Source organism: Melitaea cinxia, chromosome 5, assembly GCF_905220565.1.
Source record: "Melitaea cinxia chromosome 5, ilMelCinx1.1, whole genome shotgun sequence".
Classification (NCBI taxonomy): domain Eukaryota; kingdom Metazoa; phylum Arthropoda; class Insecta; order Lepidoptera; family Nymphalidae; genus Melitaea; species Melitaea cinxia.
In genome coordinates, this window is record NC_059398.1 from 2,677,461 (window position 1) to 2,699,032 (window position 21,572).

Consider the following 21,572-nt stretch of genomic DNA (forward strand, 5'->3'; position numbering starts at 1 on the left):
TAAAGTCCTGATAGCGGTACTTACTCATAGTAAGGAGTATATCCGCTTACACGTAATCACTTCACACTCACTCACTTGAGCCTATCGCAGTCCACTGCTAGACGTAGGCCTCCACAAGTTTGCGCCAAAAATGGCGTGAACTCGTGTGTTTTGCCCATAATCACCACGCTGGGCAGGCGGGTTGGTGACCGCAGGGCTGGCTTTGTCTCACCGAAGCCGCTGCTGCCCGTATTCGGCCTGTGTATTTGAAAGCCAGCAGTTGGATGGTTATCCCGCCATCGGTCGGCTTTTTAAGTTCCAGGGTGGTAGTGGAAATGTGTTATCCCTTAGTCGCCTCTTACGACACCCACGAGAAAAGAGGGGTGGCTATATTCTTAATGCCGTAACCACATAGTTACTAGTTACTGGTAATAGAGCAGCATAATGGCTTAAGGCAATACATCTTCCTTATGGAAAATAGAATACTTTTGTCCAGCAGTAGAACGTTAAAGGCTTAATTAATAAATAATGAAATCGTACATGCAACTTTGGATGCTAGCAACGTTGCATTTGTTCAAGCCTATTTTACTATTCCCTAGGACATTCAAATAATCTCTGTCTTAAGATATTTTACGTAACTTTTGAACTTTTCCTGAACTATTGTGAACAGGTCCTAGAAACTTTTTTTTAATTAAATAATTAGATACTGATTGAACATTTGTTGTTCTATAAAAAACTTAATAAAATATGAAATAGAACCTTTTTTTAATACTTTTTCGGGAAATTACAAATGCATAAAAATAGCATAATCTGCATTGTGTAGCTCTTAATGCTTATAGTTTTCTAATAAAAAATAATAATTTGGAGGCGCCGGGTATCGATCCCGGTACCTCTTGCATGCTAAGCGAGCGCTCTACCATCTGAGCTACGCCCCCGATGTTTCTCAATACTAACTAACCAGTACATATATTTCAAATACGTATTATAGAGTGAATTATCATTACGTACGTGATTACCTTTCACTTATGAATATTGAGAAATAGATGAATGCTTACTCATGCAAATATAGGTTTAGCCCCAGCTGTGGTATATTGACAAAATATATACTAAGCATAACAAGCCCATTTTCTATCCCCTCCCCCCCTTTTTGCCTTATGGCATTTTCGAAGTGACACTTCTTTACGAACGCTTGACTTGGGCTTAGCTGGTGAATGCGCGACAAGATCGTTACGAAAAGTTTGATCGAGCGAGGCGAAAGAAAGTTGAGAGGCAGATATAGGTTAGTGGAGATAGAAAGAGAGAGAGTTACGTTTAGTTTATTACTGTAGAAGCTAAAAATGTTTTACTTTAGTGGTATGGCTTAAGGCACACTCGTTTTTTTTTTTTTTTAACTCTATAGCTGGAAATTGTAGCAGTGTACGAACCGCACTTGACTGCAGAGTAACAAATAAAACGCAGGTGCTAAATGTGTCAGCATTTTGCCTTCCGGAGATCGAACCAAGACTAGACTGGATTACGAAAATGTGAGGTCCAATCCACTCCATTATATTTTTGCAATACCCTAGAAGACTTTCTATTCTCCGTCCTTAATCCTGCCCATTGTCTGCGTTATCAAAAATTGAAAGATGAAATTCCTAGTCCTAGTAACAAATTATGCTCAAAATAGGTTGTCCTACTTGTAAACAATCACTTAGAATCGAACTTACGCCTGACTTCGCCGACAGTGTCCCACTCATATTGACAGTTCTGAAAATACGAATGGGACACAGTTGGGTAATAATTTTCAATTTTACATATTAATTTTTTATGTATATATATGTGTGTGTGTGTGTGTGTGTGTGTTGGTTACATAGCTGAGCATATGCGCAATTTTCCTAAGAATCTCTGCTTCTTAGCACGTACGAGTACAGTCGCCTTTTAGAGATTGTCCCTTTATAAAGACTTTTTAAAGACACAATTTCCATTTTGCCTTAGTTTTTAAGTAAAAAAAAATACATGAAGGCACACGTTCTGTTTGTGTAAATTCAATAACTTTATAAAACAAGAAAAAATGGCGCAAAAATAGGAGGAATAAAATAAACTTAATCATCAAAAGTTTAATTGGAGGCGCCGGGTATCGATCCCGGTACCTCTCGCATGCTAAGCGAGCGCTCTACCATCTGAGCTACGCCCCCGGATGGTATAAACGTTAAATAATTTGTTCGCATTGCAAGTGTTACGAAACTCTTAAAATGCGAAACAGCAAAATGCGTACATAACTGGAGCACCTTTCACAAACACGGTCACAAAGGCAATGTTCTACTAAATAAATAGTTTCGCTTAACCAATTAAGCTTTAATTTCCATTATAGCCAAAAATATCTTAATTATAATTGATATGTAATTGTATATTTAAAATGTTGATTATTAAAGATACTATCGTAATGGCATACATATAATATATAAGCAAATTTTTATTTATGTAATAAATATATTTCTCCTAAACTTTATTTCACAATAAACTGGCATATCTTATATGCTATGTTTTTTTAAAGAGCGGAGCACAAAATCAGTATCAATTAAAAGTATAGAAAATTCAATAATAAAAATTTGATGGGTGCCTAAGATATACCAGAAAGATAAAAACAAATAAAATACTTCGTCACATCAGTCTATCACAGTCCAGTGATGGACATAGGCCTCCCCAAGTTCGTGCCAAACATCCCGGTTTTCCGCACCCCACCCAGCCTCCACCGTCAATCTTATGTAGGTCATCAATTCAGCGGGCCGGCTGAATACTAATCTTTGCTTACAATTACTATGCTTTACTCAAATTGTCTTCAAAAACACTTTTCGAACTTTATTTTACAAATTGAAATTATATTTGTTTTAATGACTTTAGTCTATTTAAAATAAAGCGGTAGCTTTTTGGTTGTGACCAATTCTATTCTAAGACTAACTTGCCCGCAGAATCCATAGAAGTTAAAAAAAGTGCGTGCGTATAAAGTACACATGTCAGAAGTGAAACATCTTTGGCAAACTAATTTTTAAGTCTCGTTTATATCTAAAACCTTAGATTTCCGCTCCACCGCCATCGACAAAAACGTCGCCGTTTCATCAAAACGTTGCCGTTTCATCCGTAAAAATTTTACCCTCATGCGCCTAAAGGAATTTCACTTCGAAAAAGTGTGTGTGTACTTCTGTACGCACGTAAGAAGTTATACTTCATTGGCTAGCTAACTTCACGTTGCTAACTTCTTCGTTGACTGGCTAACTTCAAATTTACTCTCATCATTTTTCCCTAACGCGCCAAAAGTGGTATAACTTCAAAAAAACTGTATTTATTATAGGACCATAATAAAGATTTTTATTAATTGTTAACAGTGAATGTAAGAGTGGAAACTGGACGTGTACCGATCGTAAGTGCGCTGGTGTTTGCGGCGCGTGGGGCGACTCACACGTGACCACCTTTGACGGACAAAGTTACGACTTTGAAGGCGTCTGCACTTATCTCCTCGCCAAAGGATCTACGGATGGCAAGGATGGATTCTGTGTTGAAATACAGGTAAGTTTGCTTAGTTTTGATAGGGTGTGCTCATTTGCGTGAGGATGAGACCCTATCATCAAGATTATCTTCCCTGCACCTACCTTTGTCTTAAAATTTCTTTTCTTTAGGTAGTAATAGGTAGCCACTCGAAATATGAAATATTTTACATGTAGTTATATATATTATATAGGCTAATATGACAATGAATAATTTAAGTAAGAAATGTGCTTATTGTATATTTTAATTGGATGTCAAAAATATACATACGTAATGTTGATTAATGTACAATAATAATATGGAATCTACTTATACAGGTGTAACGTATAATATTTTTTTTTTACGAGATTTTTCTTCTATTTTTTAAACACATAAAGATGTATGACTTAATGAAGTCATATCTTTAATATGGCTTTCGGTGGGCAAGTTACTTTAAAGCAGTGTGTATATTATAACAACTTTTAATTACATATTTTAAAACTACTTTTAAATTGTAGAATTAATAAAATTAGTGTGATTTGGAATTAAACTGAAACTTAGAATTAGTTTATTTCTTAAGGCTACTTTTTCCCATATTAAAAAAAATTGGAGGCGCCGGGTATCGATCCCGGTACCTCTCGCATGCTAAGCGAGCGCTCTACCATCTGAGCTACGCCCCCAGATATTTTACTAATGCAATAATAAGTACAGCTTATTATATTTTCTCAATATTAATATTAAATATAGTAGCAATAAAAATAATGTTTGGAGGCGCCGGGTATCGATCCCGGTACCTCTCGCATGCTAAGCGAGCGCTCTACCATCTGAGCTACGCCCCCCATACAGTTTGATATACAAAAATAAGTATGGTTTTACTTGATAAACTAATTTAAATGCCGCTTGCATTGACATTCCGTACGTGACAACAGCGACTTTCACTATCGAGAGCACTCGCCAATAAATACTTCATGTACTAAACACCATGTCTTGTCGTTAATTTACGGTATGTTCGTTTAAGCCCTATTGTGAAAACTATATAATTTTGTGATTTTTTTTTTCTGTATAGAAAGTGGTAATGACATATATAAATTGAATCAAATTGGTACGTTCCTTAAATACGTACGCCTGTATGTATGCGAAAGCAATAAATATATCATTGTCTGTTCCCAAGAAGAAATTACAATAGTACTAAATTACAAACGTGAGATATAAATAGATATAGGCACGCATAAGTATAGTTTAAGCCTAAAATAAAATGTCAAAAAAAAATATTTTGATAATAATACCAAGGCAGCATTACAAAAATACTGTATAGTTTTTAAGACTCCAAAGTCAATATGTTTTTGTTACATGTGTTTTATCAAATGACAACAATCGACCTAAAATTTGATTTCGCAATCGATTTGGTCGCAGCACTGGTTTATGGCTGTTGCACTGGTGATTATGGGTTCGATCCCCTCAGATAACAAAGATTATTTTGGTTATACAGATATTTGCCGTGGTTTGAGTGTTTCTGCAGTCCTTGTGGGTCTACCCACCGTGCCTCGGATAGCACGTTAAGCTGTCGGTCTCGGTTGTTATGATCGTTACTCATAGTAGGGAATATATCCACCAACCTGCATTGACGCAGCGTGGTGGATTAAGCACTGATCCGTCTCCTACACGGGGAAAAAGGCCTATGCCCAAAAGTGAGATATTACAGGCTGAAGCGATTTATCTCTGTTATAAGCGATTAATAATCTTCGTGCTTTCTCAATTCAAATTGACACTGGCGGAATCATCTATGTCTACTTTGGTACTGTTAGAATCCATTAATCCAAATGATTGTATGAATATATTTTTCTCTGATTGTATAGAACGAACCATGTGGTACTACTGGCGCGACTTGCTCCAAGTCGGTTACCCTCCGAGTTGGCGGTGGAGGTCCTGATGAAGAAGTCGTCTCATTGACTAAGAACGCTCCACTTCCGGACACATCTAAGCTGAAACGGTATAACATTTTTTATGCATAGCACTATAACAGCAAAAACAATACGATCCACCTGCTTGCTTCTGACTGCGTTGCCCACCTTACCCCCTGCTGTCAACAGTGCATCTCCAGGAGTTCTGACTACCCTACTCAATACAGGAACATAACATTGCTTGAGAGCAATATTATGTGGCTATAATTTTCTGTAAGATTAAGAAACGCGCCTGGTCGGGTTGTATTTTGATTAAAAAAAATTCTGGTGTAAATTATATGGTTATAATGTATTATTATACCATATTTTGCATGAAGATTCTGCTAATTATGACTTTCAGAAGAGATGCAATAAAAAATTTTATTGAGATATACAGGTCATTATAAAATATTAGTACTGTTCATTAATCGTCTCTAAACATTCTATTGCTAGTTTGGTCTTCATCCCTTTTTGGATGTTGGAATTAAAAGTTATTTTCAGAAAAGAGCCAATTACGCTTTGTATCGTTAGGCGTAACTGTGTCGTTTAAAACTGCACTGCAAATCAATGCAGTACAAATTAAACAAAGCCTGCATATAAATAATTTTTTTATTTTTTATTAGGATAAAGCTACGTACAGCCGGCGCCTACGTGTTCCTGGACGTACAATCGCTTGCCCTTAGTCTGCAATGGGATAAAGCGATGCGTGTCTATGTCAAACTGGACACGATGTGGCGGAATAGGGTAAGTACTTATTTGAAAATAAGCTATCTAGAGTATTATAATTAGTATTTAATATTAATTAATTAATTATTTATTACTGACCTTTACTTAACTACCTAAACTTTAGAAAAGGTTAGAGTGGAATAGAGAAATGAAGGTCTATTATTTTATAATTAAAAAAAAAACTAATTGAACAATCATTGGAATGTCGTTGTTAAATTATGGCGTTTTTGCTGATTAAGACAATATCACGAGCAATTTGTGAAATAAGTTGCAACAATATGAAAGGAAATAATTTGCTGCGACAGATTAAACTCTATTTTAGTTAAAATATTATTTAATGTGTCCAATATTTTTGATTTACTTTGAAATTTGCAAAAATAAATATTGCATGATGGGCGATATATATCAGAAGACGGTAACATTTACTGTTTTAGATTCAAGCTTATTTAGTCAATATTAGGACTGTTGATCTACCAGTATAAGATGTACAAAAAAAAGTAAAAGGCAAATAAGAGCCTCAAAAAAAATCTCTCAAAATAAAAACAAAATCTAGTTTAAACGTTCACTTCTCTAAATACTCAACTTTTTCTACATGCCATTCAAGAATCTTTATTGCCATTTTTGTTTAATATTTCTTGCCTTTCTTTTAGCAGTTTTTTCTAGCTTTTGCAATTTTGTGCTTTTGTTACATTTTGTACATAGAAAGGTATCTAAATGAAATACTGCTTTTAGGTCAAAGGACTTTGCGGTAACTACAACTCAGATATGCGAGATGATTTCCAAACTCCCTCTGGCGGCGGCTTTGCGGAGACTTCGCCTCTTCTCTTCGCTGACTCCTGGAAACTAAAGCCTACGTGTCCCAAGCCCGTGGAAGTTACCGTAAGATGACGTTATATTTAAATGTTTTATCCTGTTTTATTTTTAGTTTAGAAATAAAACATCAAGCCATTTTGAAGTTACACTTTTTTACGCACGCTTAATTGGGCTAGTAAGTAACCTATTGAATGCGTGACGAGAGCGTTATGAAGTGTGATCGGGCAAGGTGAACGGAACTAGAGAGAGAGATGGGAGCACACATTTTCTTTCTCTCTTTCTCCCACAACCAGTTACGTTTCCTATATATATGACACAGTGCATGCCTTTTGTTCTTCATTAGTTACGATATTGTCTCTGCGCAAAGCGGTTTTAGTTTTTAGTTAATTTATTCGCGGCCGGTGGCCGCTAGGGCCAACAGCACTCAACAATTCGAAAAGAAAAAAAAAAGCCTTTTGTTCAGAACTTTTACTTCAGTCTTGTGATCTAAAGATTAAAATCTTTAATAATTTTTTTTTTTTTTTAATATTGGCCATCAAAATGTTTAAATTATTTTGGACAATATTAAATATTAGACTGACAACTATTGTCCGCCAAAAACATTTTCGCTAGATAAAGTTAATTTTTCAGTAGTTTCTTATCACCGAAAAAATATTTTTTTTGATGTACCTATATCCATACAGTCCATCTGATAATATGCTGATACCGTAGCATATGGATGTGTGCAACACTAAGAGCATTACAAGTTGAGGTACCTCATCAGTCGAGCTACTGCCCTTACCTGCTGAACCTTAAACTATTAACCATTAAATAATTTGTCACGAGACAAAGTTGATTCATATACAGCTAAGATGATGATATACATTAAGTTTTTTTTTTATTGCCTACATGATTGCCAACATTCCCAATAACGACGTGTAAGCGCAACCATCATAGCGCTGGCTTGTGACTGTTGAGCTGGCGGTTACGGCTTCGATCCCCGCACGTGACACACATTACGACACCAACAATTTATACTACGCCAATTCGACTTTTCGATAAGTTTTTTTTTAATGCGAACTTGATAAAATGTGTTTTTATATGTAATAAAAAAAAATGTGAAATTGCAATGAATAAATTAACTATTAAAAATACCAAATTTCAAAAAGGTTTCTTAATTAATATAAAAGGTATCACGTTTTAGGAGTTTGAGGAACATGGTGATTGAATTCCACATCAACCAATGAAAAGGGAGGATCCTCCGACCAGACGGATGTTGTGTTTGGCGGGCTACTGGCCCAACGGTTGTTGTCGGGATCTTGTATATATACTTATTCACTTTGAAAACTCTGATAGCGCGATGTAGCATACGTCAGTTTTCTCTAATTACGTAGTTTGTAGTCGTTAGTATTTTTGCGCGATAGATTTCACCACAACGTTTTTCCCTTTTATAAGCCTCTATCGTAAAGTTCACTTTTAAGAGTTCGCTTAGTATAAATTGCTGGTGTCGATTTGTATTGACCATACAGACGTTAGACGTGTGTTTCTGGGAGCTGGAACCCCGACACAGGAGTTATTCCTAGTGAGGGGCTTAGAGTGTGAGGCGTTTATCAATATCGTTCCAGGATCACTGCAAGGAGCGCCCTCACCGCAAGGGCTGGGCGTCGAGCATGTGCGGCGTGATGAAGCGTGCGCCGTTCGCGGCGTGCCACGCGGAGGTGCCGGCAGACGCGTTCGTGGCGCGCTGCGAGGCGGACGCGTGCGCGTGCGACGCGGGCGACGACTGCGGCTGCGCGTGCGCCGCGCTCGCCGCCTACGCGCACGCGTGCGCCGCCCGCGGCGTCACCTTCAAGTGGAGGACGCAGGACTTGTGCCGTGAGTGTTCCTGTCATATTTTAAGTGATGTAGCATTCGCTGCGTGCGCCGCTAGGATGTAGTCTTCAAGTGGAGGACGCATGATTTGTGCCGTGAATGATATGGTCTTGGTTTAAGTTAACGTTTCATCTAAGTGACACGATAAGGCTTTTTGTTATTTAAAAATTTTGCGGTCCTTAGGCTTTTCGTTTTTCTGGGTATTTGCGACGCTAGAACTCGGTGTAAAGTCGTTTATCCGAAAGTTTCGTTTGCACCGCTGGTGGTGTCATCTTCAAGTAGAGGACACAGGACTTGTCATCATCATCATCATCATCATTCCAGCCTATTGCGTGGGCGTCGTAAGAGGCGACTAAGGTTCCACTACCACCTTGGAACTTAAGAAGCCGACAGATGGCGGGATAACCATCTAACCGCTGGCTTTGAAACACATAGGCCGAAGACGGGCAGCAGCGTCTTCGGTGCGACAAAGCCAGCCCTGCGGTCACCAACCCGCCTGCCCAGCGTGGTGACTATGGGCAACACACATGAGTTCACGCATTTTTGGCGCGAGCTTGTGGAGGCCTATGTCCAGCAGTGGACTGCAATAGGCTGGAATGATGATGATGATGACAAGACTTGTGCCGTGAGTGATTTTATCATGAGCCAAGTTATGTACCTAAAATGATCAATAAAGCATATCGTTTTCTGGAAATTTTATTTTGTATTTTATTTCATTAATTATTTAATAGTGGTCAACGAAATGAAACTTTGTTTGTTTATTTGAATGTTAATGGGAATTTTGTCGGTGTCTCAGAACTATTATTGTCGTGACGTATTAACTAATTTAATTATGTATGCTATAACTGCTAATTCCAACTATAGTTACTATATTTTAAACTTGTCGTTGACCGAATCAATACAGAGGCAACTTTGTAAGACAAAGTCCCGCGAAATGCAAATTTATATAAAAATTACCTGTATAATTGGCGACAACTATGTCTAATACTTTTGCTAACTATGCAACTATGTCTAATACTAATACTTTGCCGTGGTCTGGGTGTTTGTGCAGTCCTTGTGGGTCTCCCCACCGTGCCTCGGAGAGCACGTTAAGCTGTCGTTCCCGGTTGTTATCATGTGGTGTACATATATTCGATGATATATGATGATAGCGATCGTTATTCATAGCAGGGAATATATCCGCCAACTCGCATTGGAGCAGCGTGGTGGATTAAGCTCTGATCCTTCTCCTGCGTGGGGAAAGAGGCCTATGCCCAGTTGTGGGATATTACAGGCCGAAGCGTATGTCTAATACTTATTTTCTTACAGCAATGCAATGTGACGAGGAATGTTCTAACTATAATGAGTGCATCTCGCCCTGCCCACCTGAAACTTGTGACAACACTCTCGACTACGCAGAGATCAAATCCGCTTGTGAAAAGGACACTTGCGTTGAAGGTATGTTTTACTGATATTTTTTACTTGCTTAGCTAAAATAATATTTAATTTTAAACATGTCAATAAAATCGATTATTTGGAAGCGCCGGGTATCGATCCCGGTACCTTTTGCATGCTAAGCGAGCGCTCTACCATCTGAGCTACGCCCCCAGATATTTTACTAATGCAATAAATAAGTACAGCTTATTATGTCTTCTCCATATTCATATTAAATAAATTAGCAATAAAAATAATGTTTGGAGGCGCCGGGTATCGATCCCGGTACCTCTAGCATGCTAAGCGAGCGCTCTACCATCTGAGCTACGCCCCCAGATATTTTACTAATGCAATAAGAAGTACGTCTTATTATATTTTCTCAATATTCATATTAAATATATTAGCAATAAAAATAATGTTTGGAGGCGCCGGGTATCGATCCCGGTACCTCTCGCATGCTAAGCGAGCGCTCTACCATCTGAGCTACGCCCCCAATATGATCTAGATGTAAAAAAGTACATATTCACTGTCTTTTACTGCCTTTTTATTCGACTTTTTTGTACTTTCAAATCGTCATAAATGTCATACGTTTGATTAAATCGAACCATATTTATTACTTTAACCTGCCAGAAATGCTAAAAATAATTACTACATATTATTTATGGCTATTATTTTAACTTCGTTCATAACTCACTTTACAAATCAGACAATATTAATTTTTATTTTCTATAGAATCTAATGGAAGTCCTTCGTGTCTCAAACGATTAATTATAATCGAGAATCCACAATACGAAACACAAACTTTTAAGTTTTTTTTTATAGTAAATGTAATATGGTAAATGTTACAACAAAATATAATATCCAAAATATGTCAAAAAAATCCAATCTTAAACAGGTTGCAAGCCCAACAAGACGTGTCCCGAGGGCACCATCTACTCCAACTCTTCGTTAAAGGAATGTGTCCCTCGTGCCAAGTGTAAACCAGTCTGCATGACCCTTGAGGACGGGCGCGAGATATTGGAGGGAGAGGTCATAGAGCAAGACGCCTGCCATACGTGTCGCTGCTCCAAGAAGGAGAAGATCTGTACTGGACAACCTTGTGCTACTGAAACGGTAACTATATTTCAGAACTTTAATTGACATTATAGACCACGCTAAGCCCGGTTAGTAATAACCAAGTAATAAAATAAAAACCTCATTAATGTGGGTAGTTGAAAAATTAGTCAATTTAGTACGGATATAGATATCTCAAACACTACTCTTTCTAGTCAATAAAAAGTCAGCTAATGAACAAAAGGTTTACTCTGTATTATCTATATAAGAGTGCTTATAATTGACTTAGAGACTTTAAGTTATATTAAATTATTATCGATTCAGTGAAGATTAAAACATTGCTAGATGCAAGTAAAAATTTTGGATGGCCAGATTTCTGTCCAATTCGAAAAAAGTCGCTTCTTCGTATTTTAATTACATATTGATACTGTTGAACAAATTTGTTAATATGAACGAGTACCAAATTGTTTTTTTTTTTCGAATTTATTTGTGTACCTCACCACCGTGTGTTCAGTAAGCACGTTAAACTATGTGTTAGTGATCGTTACTCATACGGCAAACGGCGTAGTGAATAAACTCCGACCGTTCTCTTTTATAGAGAATGACATCTATGCCCAGCAAGTGGGATACTACAGACTGAATTAATCAATTATTCTAATACCCATAGATTCAAAATCAAAAATTATTTTATAATATTTTCTCTATAGACAACAATAGGATTGACTGCACCACCAGAGACCACACCACACGACCAGCCTCTCACCTGCAAGACAGGATGGACGGAGTGGATCAACCGCGGGCCACCGGAAATAAGCTCCAGCGGACAATCCATAGACAACGAACCTCTGCCTAAAACCAACGAACTTGTGAGTGAAGCCTTAAATTTAAGAGTTAAAAAATCAAACACCTATGAACCAAATAAAAATTGATGCTACTCGGTTTGCATAAAAATTGTACCTTATAAGTGAAGTATTTGATATGATTATATGTTCCAATAAGCACAACTGTTTATATACTGCTCCCGTACATGTCCCTTTCGTCCATCGCGATCTGTACAGTTATATGATGCGATATCTTCTTTACGTTTCTTTTGTTTCTGTGCTTTACCCCAAAAAATATCCATGGAGTAGTTTCCTTAAAAATTTAGAAACCTCTTTTTTCTGTTGCATTTATTAATACTTATCAGTCGAACGCAGTAATGTATACGAATTCCTATTTTTAGGTGAGTGATAAGGGTACTTAAAAATACAAAATAATACTATAACAATCTGATTTTTTTAGACTGTCGGATCTCCAATGTGCACAACCGATAAGATGACGAAGATCGAGTGCCGTACAGTGAAAGACCACAAGATGCCCAAGGAGACGGGACTCAACGTTGAGTGCAGCTTGGAGAAGGGTCTTATTTGTTTGGAAGCCGAGAAAAATTGCCCTGACTTCGAAATCCGAGTCTACTGCGAGTGCGAAGGTATTTTGAATTTTTAGATCCAATGCATCTGTTGTATTGTTATTTCCTTATTAACATTCAAAAATCTAATATTGGCCTTAACAGAAATTTTATGGACCTTATTTTTTATAATATTCTAAACCGATCCATGTGTCAAATTTACTTCTGAGACATGTTTATCCATCTTGCAATATGTTAAGTCATTGTCTAAATAAATTGCCCCCAGATCCATTCGCAATAAGTTATCAAACAATAAACATCTTAAACATACGTTTGTATTCAGTAAAACACGGTTAAAACATCCTTTGCAGATGTATTCCAATGTCTGAACTCGACTCACCCCAACAACCCTCACCCGACTGACTGCACGAAATTCTACGAATGTACCCCTGACGTAACCAACCCTATTGAAAAGCACGCAGTATTAAAATCTTGTGGACCGGGATTGTTCTACAACCCTAAGCTGATGATTTGTGACTGGCCTACTTCAGTGGTGGCCATCAGACCTGAGTGCATGACTAAACAAGGTAGAACTAAATTCACCACATAGCTTACAAGAATATACATTAAAACACGTATACACACACATACATATGTAAACACATTAACTAAGGACTCATTTTTGGGCTATACCCAAAGAATTAGCTACTGTTCACGATAGATAAAAAACTTTGCTGTATTAATTTTAAAAGAAAAATGGTCAAGCTAAGACTAATTTAGCGAGTAATAACTCAACTGGTCTAAAATTTAATATGAACATTTTAAATAAATTATAAATATTCTTTGTTTGTAGAAAAAAAACTCTTCACCTATCAAGTACCACTGTTGCCACTTGTTCCTTTTTATTGTACCGTATTATTAAAGTTTATTAAATATTACAATCCTTAAAATTATATTTAGAATCTTTGAAACCAAAATGGTTGCATTTTCTTCAAAGTTTTCCTTTATGGGAGTGGGAGGGAGTGAGTCCGACAATTTAATTTCCAAAAAAAGTGAGTCATATTTAAGTAACAAAATTATATACCAGAAAAAAAAAAACTGGTTAAAGTAAACAGGAACAGTATTCCAAATGTCATTATGAAGAGATTTTTTTTCCGACAGAACTTTATCTAAATACCATCAAAATTTTTTGCTTTGTTTACATTATGTACAAACTTGGATCTAAAACCTCATCTCGATAAAATATCAAGTCTAATCCAGAACATCTTATTATATTCGATACGGCATCTCAGAGTCTTAGAAAGCGAAAAAATCCGTAAATCTAGAATTATAACTAAATTCATACTTTCCAGAAACCACGACTAGGCCTTGTCCACCGGGACAAGTGTTCAAGGACTGCGCATTCCCTTGTGACAAGCTCTGCGATCACTTCAAGAACACAGTGAGAAGTTGGGACAAGTGCAAACCGGGCGAAGTAAGTTACATATTTTTCTTGATATGGTACAATTTTATACAATAATCTATTTCATTTTAAATTGAAAAGAATAGAAAACGTCCAAAATTATTTATTATCTATACCATGAATAACTGGTTTTATTCAAGGTGCTTCCGAGGAATTTCACACTTTTTTCGTGCACATCAAATATTAAAGACACATTTATCCTTAAGTTTGACAACCCTAACTACTCTAATGTTGCGACATCTATGAAAGTAGCCACGTAACATCAGGCAGAGCTAGCCCTATTTTTCATGTTTGTTTCTATATTAATATTTTGTCTATAGAAATGCGCGTCTGGTTGTGTAGACGAAGAGGTTGCGAACATCAAGTGCGAATTCGGTTCAATGTGGCGAGACAGCAAGACTTGTGTACCTTTGAAGGACTGTACATGTGATAACAACGGAGAGATAATTAAGGTATATGGCCATAGAGATATATAGAACTTTGAGTAGGGAATATGAAAGAAATTTAAGTTCACTTATTATATGCTTCTTGATACTTAAAAGCTTTGAAGTTACTTCTAAAATATTATTTTATTAAAAATTCCAATTTATTATTATCTGTCACATTTTAGTACTTTTAAGCTTGGACCAGATTAGCTTGTATATAAAAAAAAAGAAATTGTGAAATTATAAGGCGTCATGAGGTTTCTTATAATAATCCAAAGATACGGATTACATTTTTTTTAATATAAAAATTTAACTTGTTTAACTATACTCATCTCAACAGCAACAACAATGAAAATAAAATCTTTTTTTATCTATGCCTCTATATCTTATTCAATTAGCCCTAGAAATAATACAGCTCTTACTAAATTCTGATTATTACATTCAGCCCGGTGGAGTGGTAACCGACAACTGCCAAAAGTGCCAATGTTTGGACAATGCACTACATTGCGATTCATCCGAATGCGTCTCTATCAAGACTCCTGTCAAGGGATCTACACATTCCCCTATTATGCTTCCTCCTACAACCAGTACCAGTACCACTACCACTACCACTACAAGTACAACCCCTGCTCCCACTACAACCAGTACGACTCCTACTCCCACTACTACCACTACGACTACAACTACTACTCCCATTCCAACAACAATAACTACAATCTTCGTCACGAACGCGACGATACCAGAGGCAACAACAACAATACGTTATGTTGATACAACAATTCTAGTCAAGAACACTGCAACCCCGCCACCAGAGTGCAGTCCTGAGAGGTAAACATTTGAAAACATACATTGTTTTATGATTCAGTTAACTACTTTTTTCAGTTTTTTTTAAGGCTTGGTCTATAAAGTTACAATTTAAAATATAATCCAAATATACACACGATACAAAGTGTTTATGGTTTTTTTTTTCTTTCTTTAGATATAAGAACTTGATGTGGGAGGGTACGCCATTGCCAGACATTGCGTTCTCGGCTAGTTCAGTCGCCAATTCACAGTTCGAACCCATGTTCGCAAAGCTCAATGGAAGCGCGACTGCGGTTTCTGGTAATACATGTTTATTATAGTTTTTTTTTTTTTTTAAATATAATTATAAAATATTAAATAATATATTATTAAATAATAATAATAATATTAAAATTATAGTTAATTATTTTTTTTATTATTTAAAAAAAAGTAACAAAGACAATAATAGTGGTAAGAAGATGCAACTCAAATATGATACTATTTATAAATTAAAAGTATACAACTCTAAGTCATTTTGTGGATAAAGGGAAACAAAAGGTCCCAACACTATTAATACACTCCTATGTATTGTTTTAAATGTAAAAATTTATTCGCGCTACAGACTAAACTAAATAAGGATCTTTCGAGTTTAAATAGAGAATTTTACTTTTGGTGACATACAAAAGATACACCAAATCTAACTTGTTTTTACCTTCACACAGCTGGTAGCTGGAGTCCAGACCAAAACGATCGTAATCCATACATCCAAGTGGAACTGCCGCAAATCGAACCAATATACGGCGTGATATTGCAAGGGAGCCCACTGTTTGACCAATACGTCTCTAGCTACGACATCATGTACGGTGATGATGGCCTCGTTTTCTCTACTGTTGATGGACCTGACGGAAAACCTAAGGTTTGTTTTGGATATATAGCAGCCCGACTGGTGTAATACCTCGACCTTACAGAAGATCACAGTTAATACTGCTTTCAAGCAGTGTTGTGTTCCTGTTGGTGAGTAAGGTGACCAGAGCTCCTTGGAGAATTGGGGATAGGGTTGGTAACGCGCTTGCGATGCTTCTGGTGTTGCAGACGTCAATAAGCTACGGTAATGGCTTACCATCAGGTGAGCCGTACGCTTGTTTGCCGACCTAGCTGTATATATAAAAAAAAAATCTGCTATGGTTGTTTTTTTGAAAAGTTTTTTTGAACCTACTAAAATCTGAGGGTAGTTGAATCTGGGGATCTTAGTCAAATTGAAAAAAAAAAAAACATTTCTCTATTAATCTAGACATGTTATATAGTCGATATAGATCTCTTAGAAATTCATCCTTTAGTGTAGTGTAATAACTGAGTAAAATCCTTCAGGTATGAAGATGAAAGCTTAACACTTACCTCGTCGATATTTTTATCGTCTTAATTATCATGTATTTTATTATGGTTTATTAGATAGATAATGAATTGTGATTCTGAACAACGCAATTTCAAACATGACATTCTTAAAAAGATAATATGAAAATTGTCTTAGTATTTAAATTAAATTGTCCTGGGTACCCTAATTTCATTTCCGTTTGTAGATCTTCCGTGGTCCAGTTGACAACAAAACTCCTGTAAAACAAATGATTAAACCTCCAATCGAAGCAAAATATGTACGCATTCGACCAATATCTTGGCACGACAATGTAGCTGTTCGCCTGGAACTGATTGGTTGTGAAGAACTTACCACCACACCTACAACACCTACCACTCCTACCACACCTACCACTCCTACAACTCCTACAACACCCACGACACCTACCACAACTCCCACTACAACTCCACTACCTACCACACTTACAACCATTGTAAGTATTGTTCATTTTTATTTCTATATTGTTAGCTTTGGTTTTAATAACATATATTCCACAATAACTTATAATTGAAAAATATTAAATTGAACTAATGTTTTAGGCGGAGTCATTCCTAAATTGTACTGAACCACTGGGCTTAGGCGCTAATCTTCCGGCGCATATGATTACAGCGAGCTCAAATAACGACGCCGTAACTAACCTTAAGTTAGATGGTAAGAGCGGCTGGAAGCCTCTCTACTCTACACCAGGTGAATGGATAATGGTAAGCACCATTGTATACAAACCCATTTTACATTGTTTTGGATTCAGTTTTTTTTAAATATATCTGACTTAAAAAAATGATATTGCACTCAACTCGGTGCAATATAGCTTGTATTGTATACTTATATTTAAAATACCTTTTTTGTTTTAATACCTTCGTTTGTCCGTATGACAATATTTAGGTTATGATTATCACCATTGTATTTAAATCTTTTCTCCAGTTCGATTTCACATCACCACGCAATTTGACCGGTATTAAGACAAAGGGTGGACCGAGTGGCTTCGTCACCGCTTACAATATCATGTACACCTCCAATCTGACTACCTTCAACCCCTTGCTCGATGAGAACGGAGCCACAAGGTTGATACTTGCAAATTTCGATTCAAACACCGCGGTGCTGAATGAGTTCCGGCCTCCGATACGCGCTCAGTATCTCAAAGTGCTTCCAGTAAAATGGGAAGAGAATATCGAGATGAGAGTCGAACCCATCGGCTGCTTTGAACCCTATCGTGAGTAAATTAAATATTCATTTAACATTTTTTGTACAGCAATACAAAGGTAACAAAATAAAGAACTGATCAAACAAAAATAATCAATTTACATTAGTTGCAACAAATGGAATAAATAATGTAAATGAAAGTACGACGATAGATGATAGATGATAGATTGACGATAGATGCTCAAACCTAAATTCAGGTTTTTGGACTTCAGGCATTAACAATATACTAATACTAGCTGTGCCCGCGGCTTCGCCCGCGTGAAATTAGTGTGTCGCAAAGTTTTCTCGGCAAACTTCCAGTGAAACTCTCATCAAAATCGGCTTAGCCGTTCCGTAAACCTTCCTCTTGAAGCTCTCTCTCCATTGGTGAAACCACGTGGAAATCCGTTCAGTCGATTTTGAGGGAATCGATCACATACACTTTTGGGGACTTTGTTTTATAAAACAGTAACTGTTGCCCGCGACTACGTCCGCGTGGTTATGAAGATATGCATTACTATCAAGATGTTTAACGCAAATTATTTTTTTATTGCAGTCACTTGAAATGCTTATATCACACTGAGCAACTTTTTAAAAGGCACAATTTAGTATAATTCATTAGTTATTTTTATAAAACCTCTCTATACACCACATTTTTAGTTTTATTTTCAAGCTGTATATGTTTCATACAAACTATCAACCCAAATTAAACTCCCTTAGCGGTGGAATATCGTAAAATCCGTTCTTAGCGGACATCTGCTAACTATAATCTACCTCCCTGCCAAATTTTATCTTTGTCCTACCTGGATGGATAGACCATCCAGCGGTTTTTGAGTTCTCGTGATGAGTGAGTTAGTGACCTTTCCCTTTTACATATATAGATTAGGATGCATTATTTGGACACTTTCTCACCATCTATAGAGCATATATTTTAAATTTCAAGTCTCTTACTTCAAAAACATAGGGCTTTCATACAAACTTGCAACCCCCGTTTTACCCCCTTAGGGGTCGAGTTTCGTAAAATCCGTTCTTAGCGGATGTCTACGTCTTATAAGGAGCCTATCTGCCAAATTTCAAGTTTGTAGGTGTTATAGTTTCGGAGATTTCGTGATGAGTGAGTGACCTTTCGATTTTATATATATATTTTATATATATAGATTATAGATTATAGATAAAGGCAATAACCCTTGTCATTTGCTAAGTATATACTTTTTCTCCTATAGAATAAGTCCTCAAGTGTAAATCTAAATTGTAATCATAAATTTTAATGAAACTCCATTGCATTTTTAATTTTTTAATCTATGTAAGACCTTATTATTTAAATTGGAGTTTCAAATACGCTTGAAACCTTACCTCTTAAATGACTTATAAAAGTTCATATCAATTATGGTCCTACCAGCTGTAGAGGAAGAGGTCCGCGAGGAGCAAGCTCGGGAGAGGCAAACGATGCTGGGGATGGACGGTGATAAAGGCGAGGGGAAGACTTTGAAGCATCCACATAACACACTGAGGACTGAAGAGGTCCCCGAGTCGTGTCCAATGTGCCCCGGCGTGCCGCATGCGGAATGCTTCTGTGCTACAGGACTACACTACGACGGAGAGAACTGCGTGCCACGCGACCAGTGTCCCTGCGTCGTGGGCTTCATCACGTAAGTAACCAACCCTATTGGTGGCCACTAGCTCATGAAACCTATATTCTACTGTAGATACCCTTTGTCTAGTACAGTACTTCGCTACCAATCTCCTTTGTGGGCTCATCGAATGAGCTGATAGTACCACAGTTATCAGACACGAGTTTATTTGGCAAAAATTACAACGTATGCTATGCCTCAGCCGGCAATGATAAACGAAAGCATTTCTACTAAGTTCAGAGTGCGACTGCCTCAAAAATTCCTTTTTGAAATTCTTAACGTGTGTGTATTTATTATTATTCCATTGTTATGTTTACCTTTACCATAAAGCTTGAAATACAAGTATATTCATAAAATATTCCTAAATTTTTTTTTTGTGTTAGGTATCCTGTAGGCTCCACGTACCGGGGAGACGACTGTGATGAGTGTGTATGCAAACTGGGCGGAGTGGCTGATTGCAAGCCCGCCAAGAAGTGTGAATGTGCATCGGTAAGTATTTAATATTTATTTAATCAAATTAATTATCAGACTGATCTTGTGGATATTAAAAAAAATCAATTTCTAGGATTTGGTACCAATCTTGAAACCGTCTTGTGAGTGTGTCTGTGAGCCTTGTACCAACGGAACCAAGATCTGTCCCACCAGTAAGCTCTGCTTGCCACTTGAGAAGTGGTGCGATGGCATATTGGACTGCCCCGATGACGAACTAGACTGCACCACCGTGGCACCGGTCACAGAAACTGTGATCACTACCGTAGTTCAGACTGAGGCTGCCACTCCTCCTCCCATCACTACCTTAGCACCTACAACTACCACGGAAAAACGTATGTGAATTTACGCATAAACTTCTGCATATTCATTTTTAAACTAACGTGTATTTTCTCTAAACTTATTAAAATACTATTTACATTTGAGGTTTCATTAATGTTTAAGAAGTAATTTGTTAACAAATAAATAATTTTATTTCAGCAATCGAATGTCCTATAGTACAATGTCCACCTGGTTATTTTGTCCGTCAAATATCCGCGACGCACTCGAGCTATAAGACTCCAACAGAGTTGCCACCCCCGAGGCCGAGGTACTCGTACCAGAGGTACTACAAGGGATCTAAGGGAGGAGGTTTCGCAAAGGGTGGCTACTCCAAAACTAGCTTCTCGAAGGGCGGTTATGGTACGTTTGATAAATATTTTAATTATTTTTAAAACCCTACTAAATTCACTTTACTTTGTATTTGTAAAATGGTTTGCAAAAATACAGTCAGGAATTATATGCACATATCGTGAAAAATTGTTTAGTAATGAAAATTTTAATGATAAAATCGGTCTGAATGAAAGAGTAATCATGCCAATTTTATGTTTTGTTATTTTAAGTAATAAATATCTCATTCTACGTATTATTCAGTGTTAGAGTCCACGGAAAGCTTAAAAACCTATTCTTTTTTGAGGTATTAACCTCACAAAACCTGTCAAATGAAGTAATTTTCTTTGTTACAACTTGTTACTTGTTGTTCTTCAGCTCCACCACCCCGTCCATCTAGAAACCAGGCGTTCACATTAGACAAGCCGACGATCACAACCACACCGGATAAGAAGCAATGCGTTGAGTTCAAGTGTATTCCCGAACTGCCCCCCATCCCTCCCAAGGGGTCCACAGCTGCCCCAGTGGTGTGCTCCACACCCGCCTGCCCACCGCGATACTCTTTGAAATTGGACAGCGTGCCGGATGATCTCAACAAGTGCCCCCAGTGAGTTACTTTCCGCAATAAATATTACAATCATTTACTATTGAAGTTACCCATTTTTAGATATTTGTAGATGTCCATCTTTTAATGTTTTCGTTAATCGTTCTAGATAGGAATTAAATTTATAACAACTTAATAAGTATTCGTTTGCAATAAAAGGAAAGTTTGATCGCATAATTCGAACATTGGTGTCTGAACTCTGCTAAGGTGAAATAAGAAAAAGCGACTTTTCCACACAAATCTACTTTTGTACGCTATTTCTTGACAATCTTCATAT

At 37.0% G+C, this 21,572-nt stretch overlaps 1 protein-coding gene and 6 non-coding genes across 7 annotated transcripts in view; 1 reads left to right on the forward strand and 6 right to left on the reverse strand.

Moving 5' to 3' along the window:
- Positions 1–21,572, forward strand: part of LOC123653664 (hemocytin-like) — a 69,162-nt gene that overhangs the window by 23,435 nt on the left and 24,155 nt on the right. Inside the window, exons 26-50 of the mRNA XM_045589658.1 lie at positions 3,342–3,558; positions 5,337–5,470; positions 6,044–6,164; positions 6,879–7,025; positions 8,564–8,813; positions 10,119–10,247; positions 11,119–11,336; positions 11,984–12,142; positions 12,558–12,744; positions 13,035–13,250; positions 14,016–14,137; positions 14,446–14,577; positions 14,996–15,378; positions 15,530–15,654; positions 16,056–16,249; positions 16,911–17,062; positions 17,181–17,217; positions 17,284–17,445; positions 17,666–17,954; positions 18,052–18,074; positions 19,298–19,572; positions 19,938–20,043; positions 20,120–20,378; positions 20,524–20,724; positions 21,070–21,298. Coding sequence (XP_045445614.1) covers positions 3,342–3,558; positions 5,337–5,470; positions 6,044–6,164; positions 6,879–7,025; positions 8,564–8,813; positions 10,119–10,247; positions 11,119–11,336; positions 11,984–12,142; positions 12,558–12,744; positions 13,035–13,250; positions 14,016–14,137; positions 14,446–14,577; positions 14,996–15,378; positions 15,530–15,654; positions 16,056–16,249; positions 16,911–17,062; positions 17,181–17,217; positions 17,284–17,445; positions 17,666–17,954; positions 18,052–18,074; positions 19,298–19,572; positions 19,938–20,043; positions 20,120–20,378; positions 20,524–20,724; positions 21,070–21,298 — 4,467 coding nt within the window. The remainder of the gene's footprint in view (positions 1–3,341; positions 3,559–5,336; positions 5,471–6,043; positions 6,165–6,878; positions 7,026–8,563; positions 8,814–10,118; positions 10,248–11,118; positions 11,337–11,983; positions 12,143–12,557; positions 12,745–13,034; positions 13,251–14,015; positions 14,138–14,445; positions 14,578–14,995; positions 15,379–15,529; positions 15,655–16,055; positions 16,250–16,910; positions 17,063–17,180; positions 17,218–17,283; positions 17,446–17,665; positions 17,955–18,051; positions 18,075–19,297; positions 19,573–19,937; positions 20,044–20,119; positions 20,379–20,523; positions 20,725–21,069; positions 21,299–21,572) is intronic.
- On the reverse strand, positions 842–914 carry Trnaa-agc. Its single transcript has one exon. It is a non-coding gene; the product is annotated as a tRNA-Ala (tRNA).
- Trnaa-agc lies at positions 2,081–2,153 on the reverse strand. Its single transcript has one exon. It is a non-coding gene; the product is annotated as a tRNA-Ala (tRNA).
- Trnaa-agc lies at positions 4,088–4,160 on the reverse strand. The gene has a single exon. It is a non-coding gene; the product is annotated as a tRNA-Ala (tRNA).
- Positions 4,247–4,319, reverse strand: Trnaa-agc. Its single transcript has one exon. It is a non-coding gene; the product is annotated as a tRNA-Ala (tRNA).
- On the reverse strand, positions 10,485–10,557 carry Trnaa-agc. The gene has a single exon. It is a non-coding gene; the product is annotated as a tRNA-Ala (tRNA).
- Positions 10,644–10,716, reverse strand: Trnaa-agc. The gene has a single exon. It is a non-coding gene; the product is annotated as a tRNA-Ala (tRNA).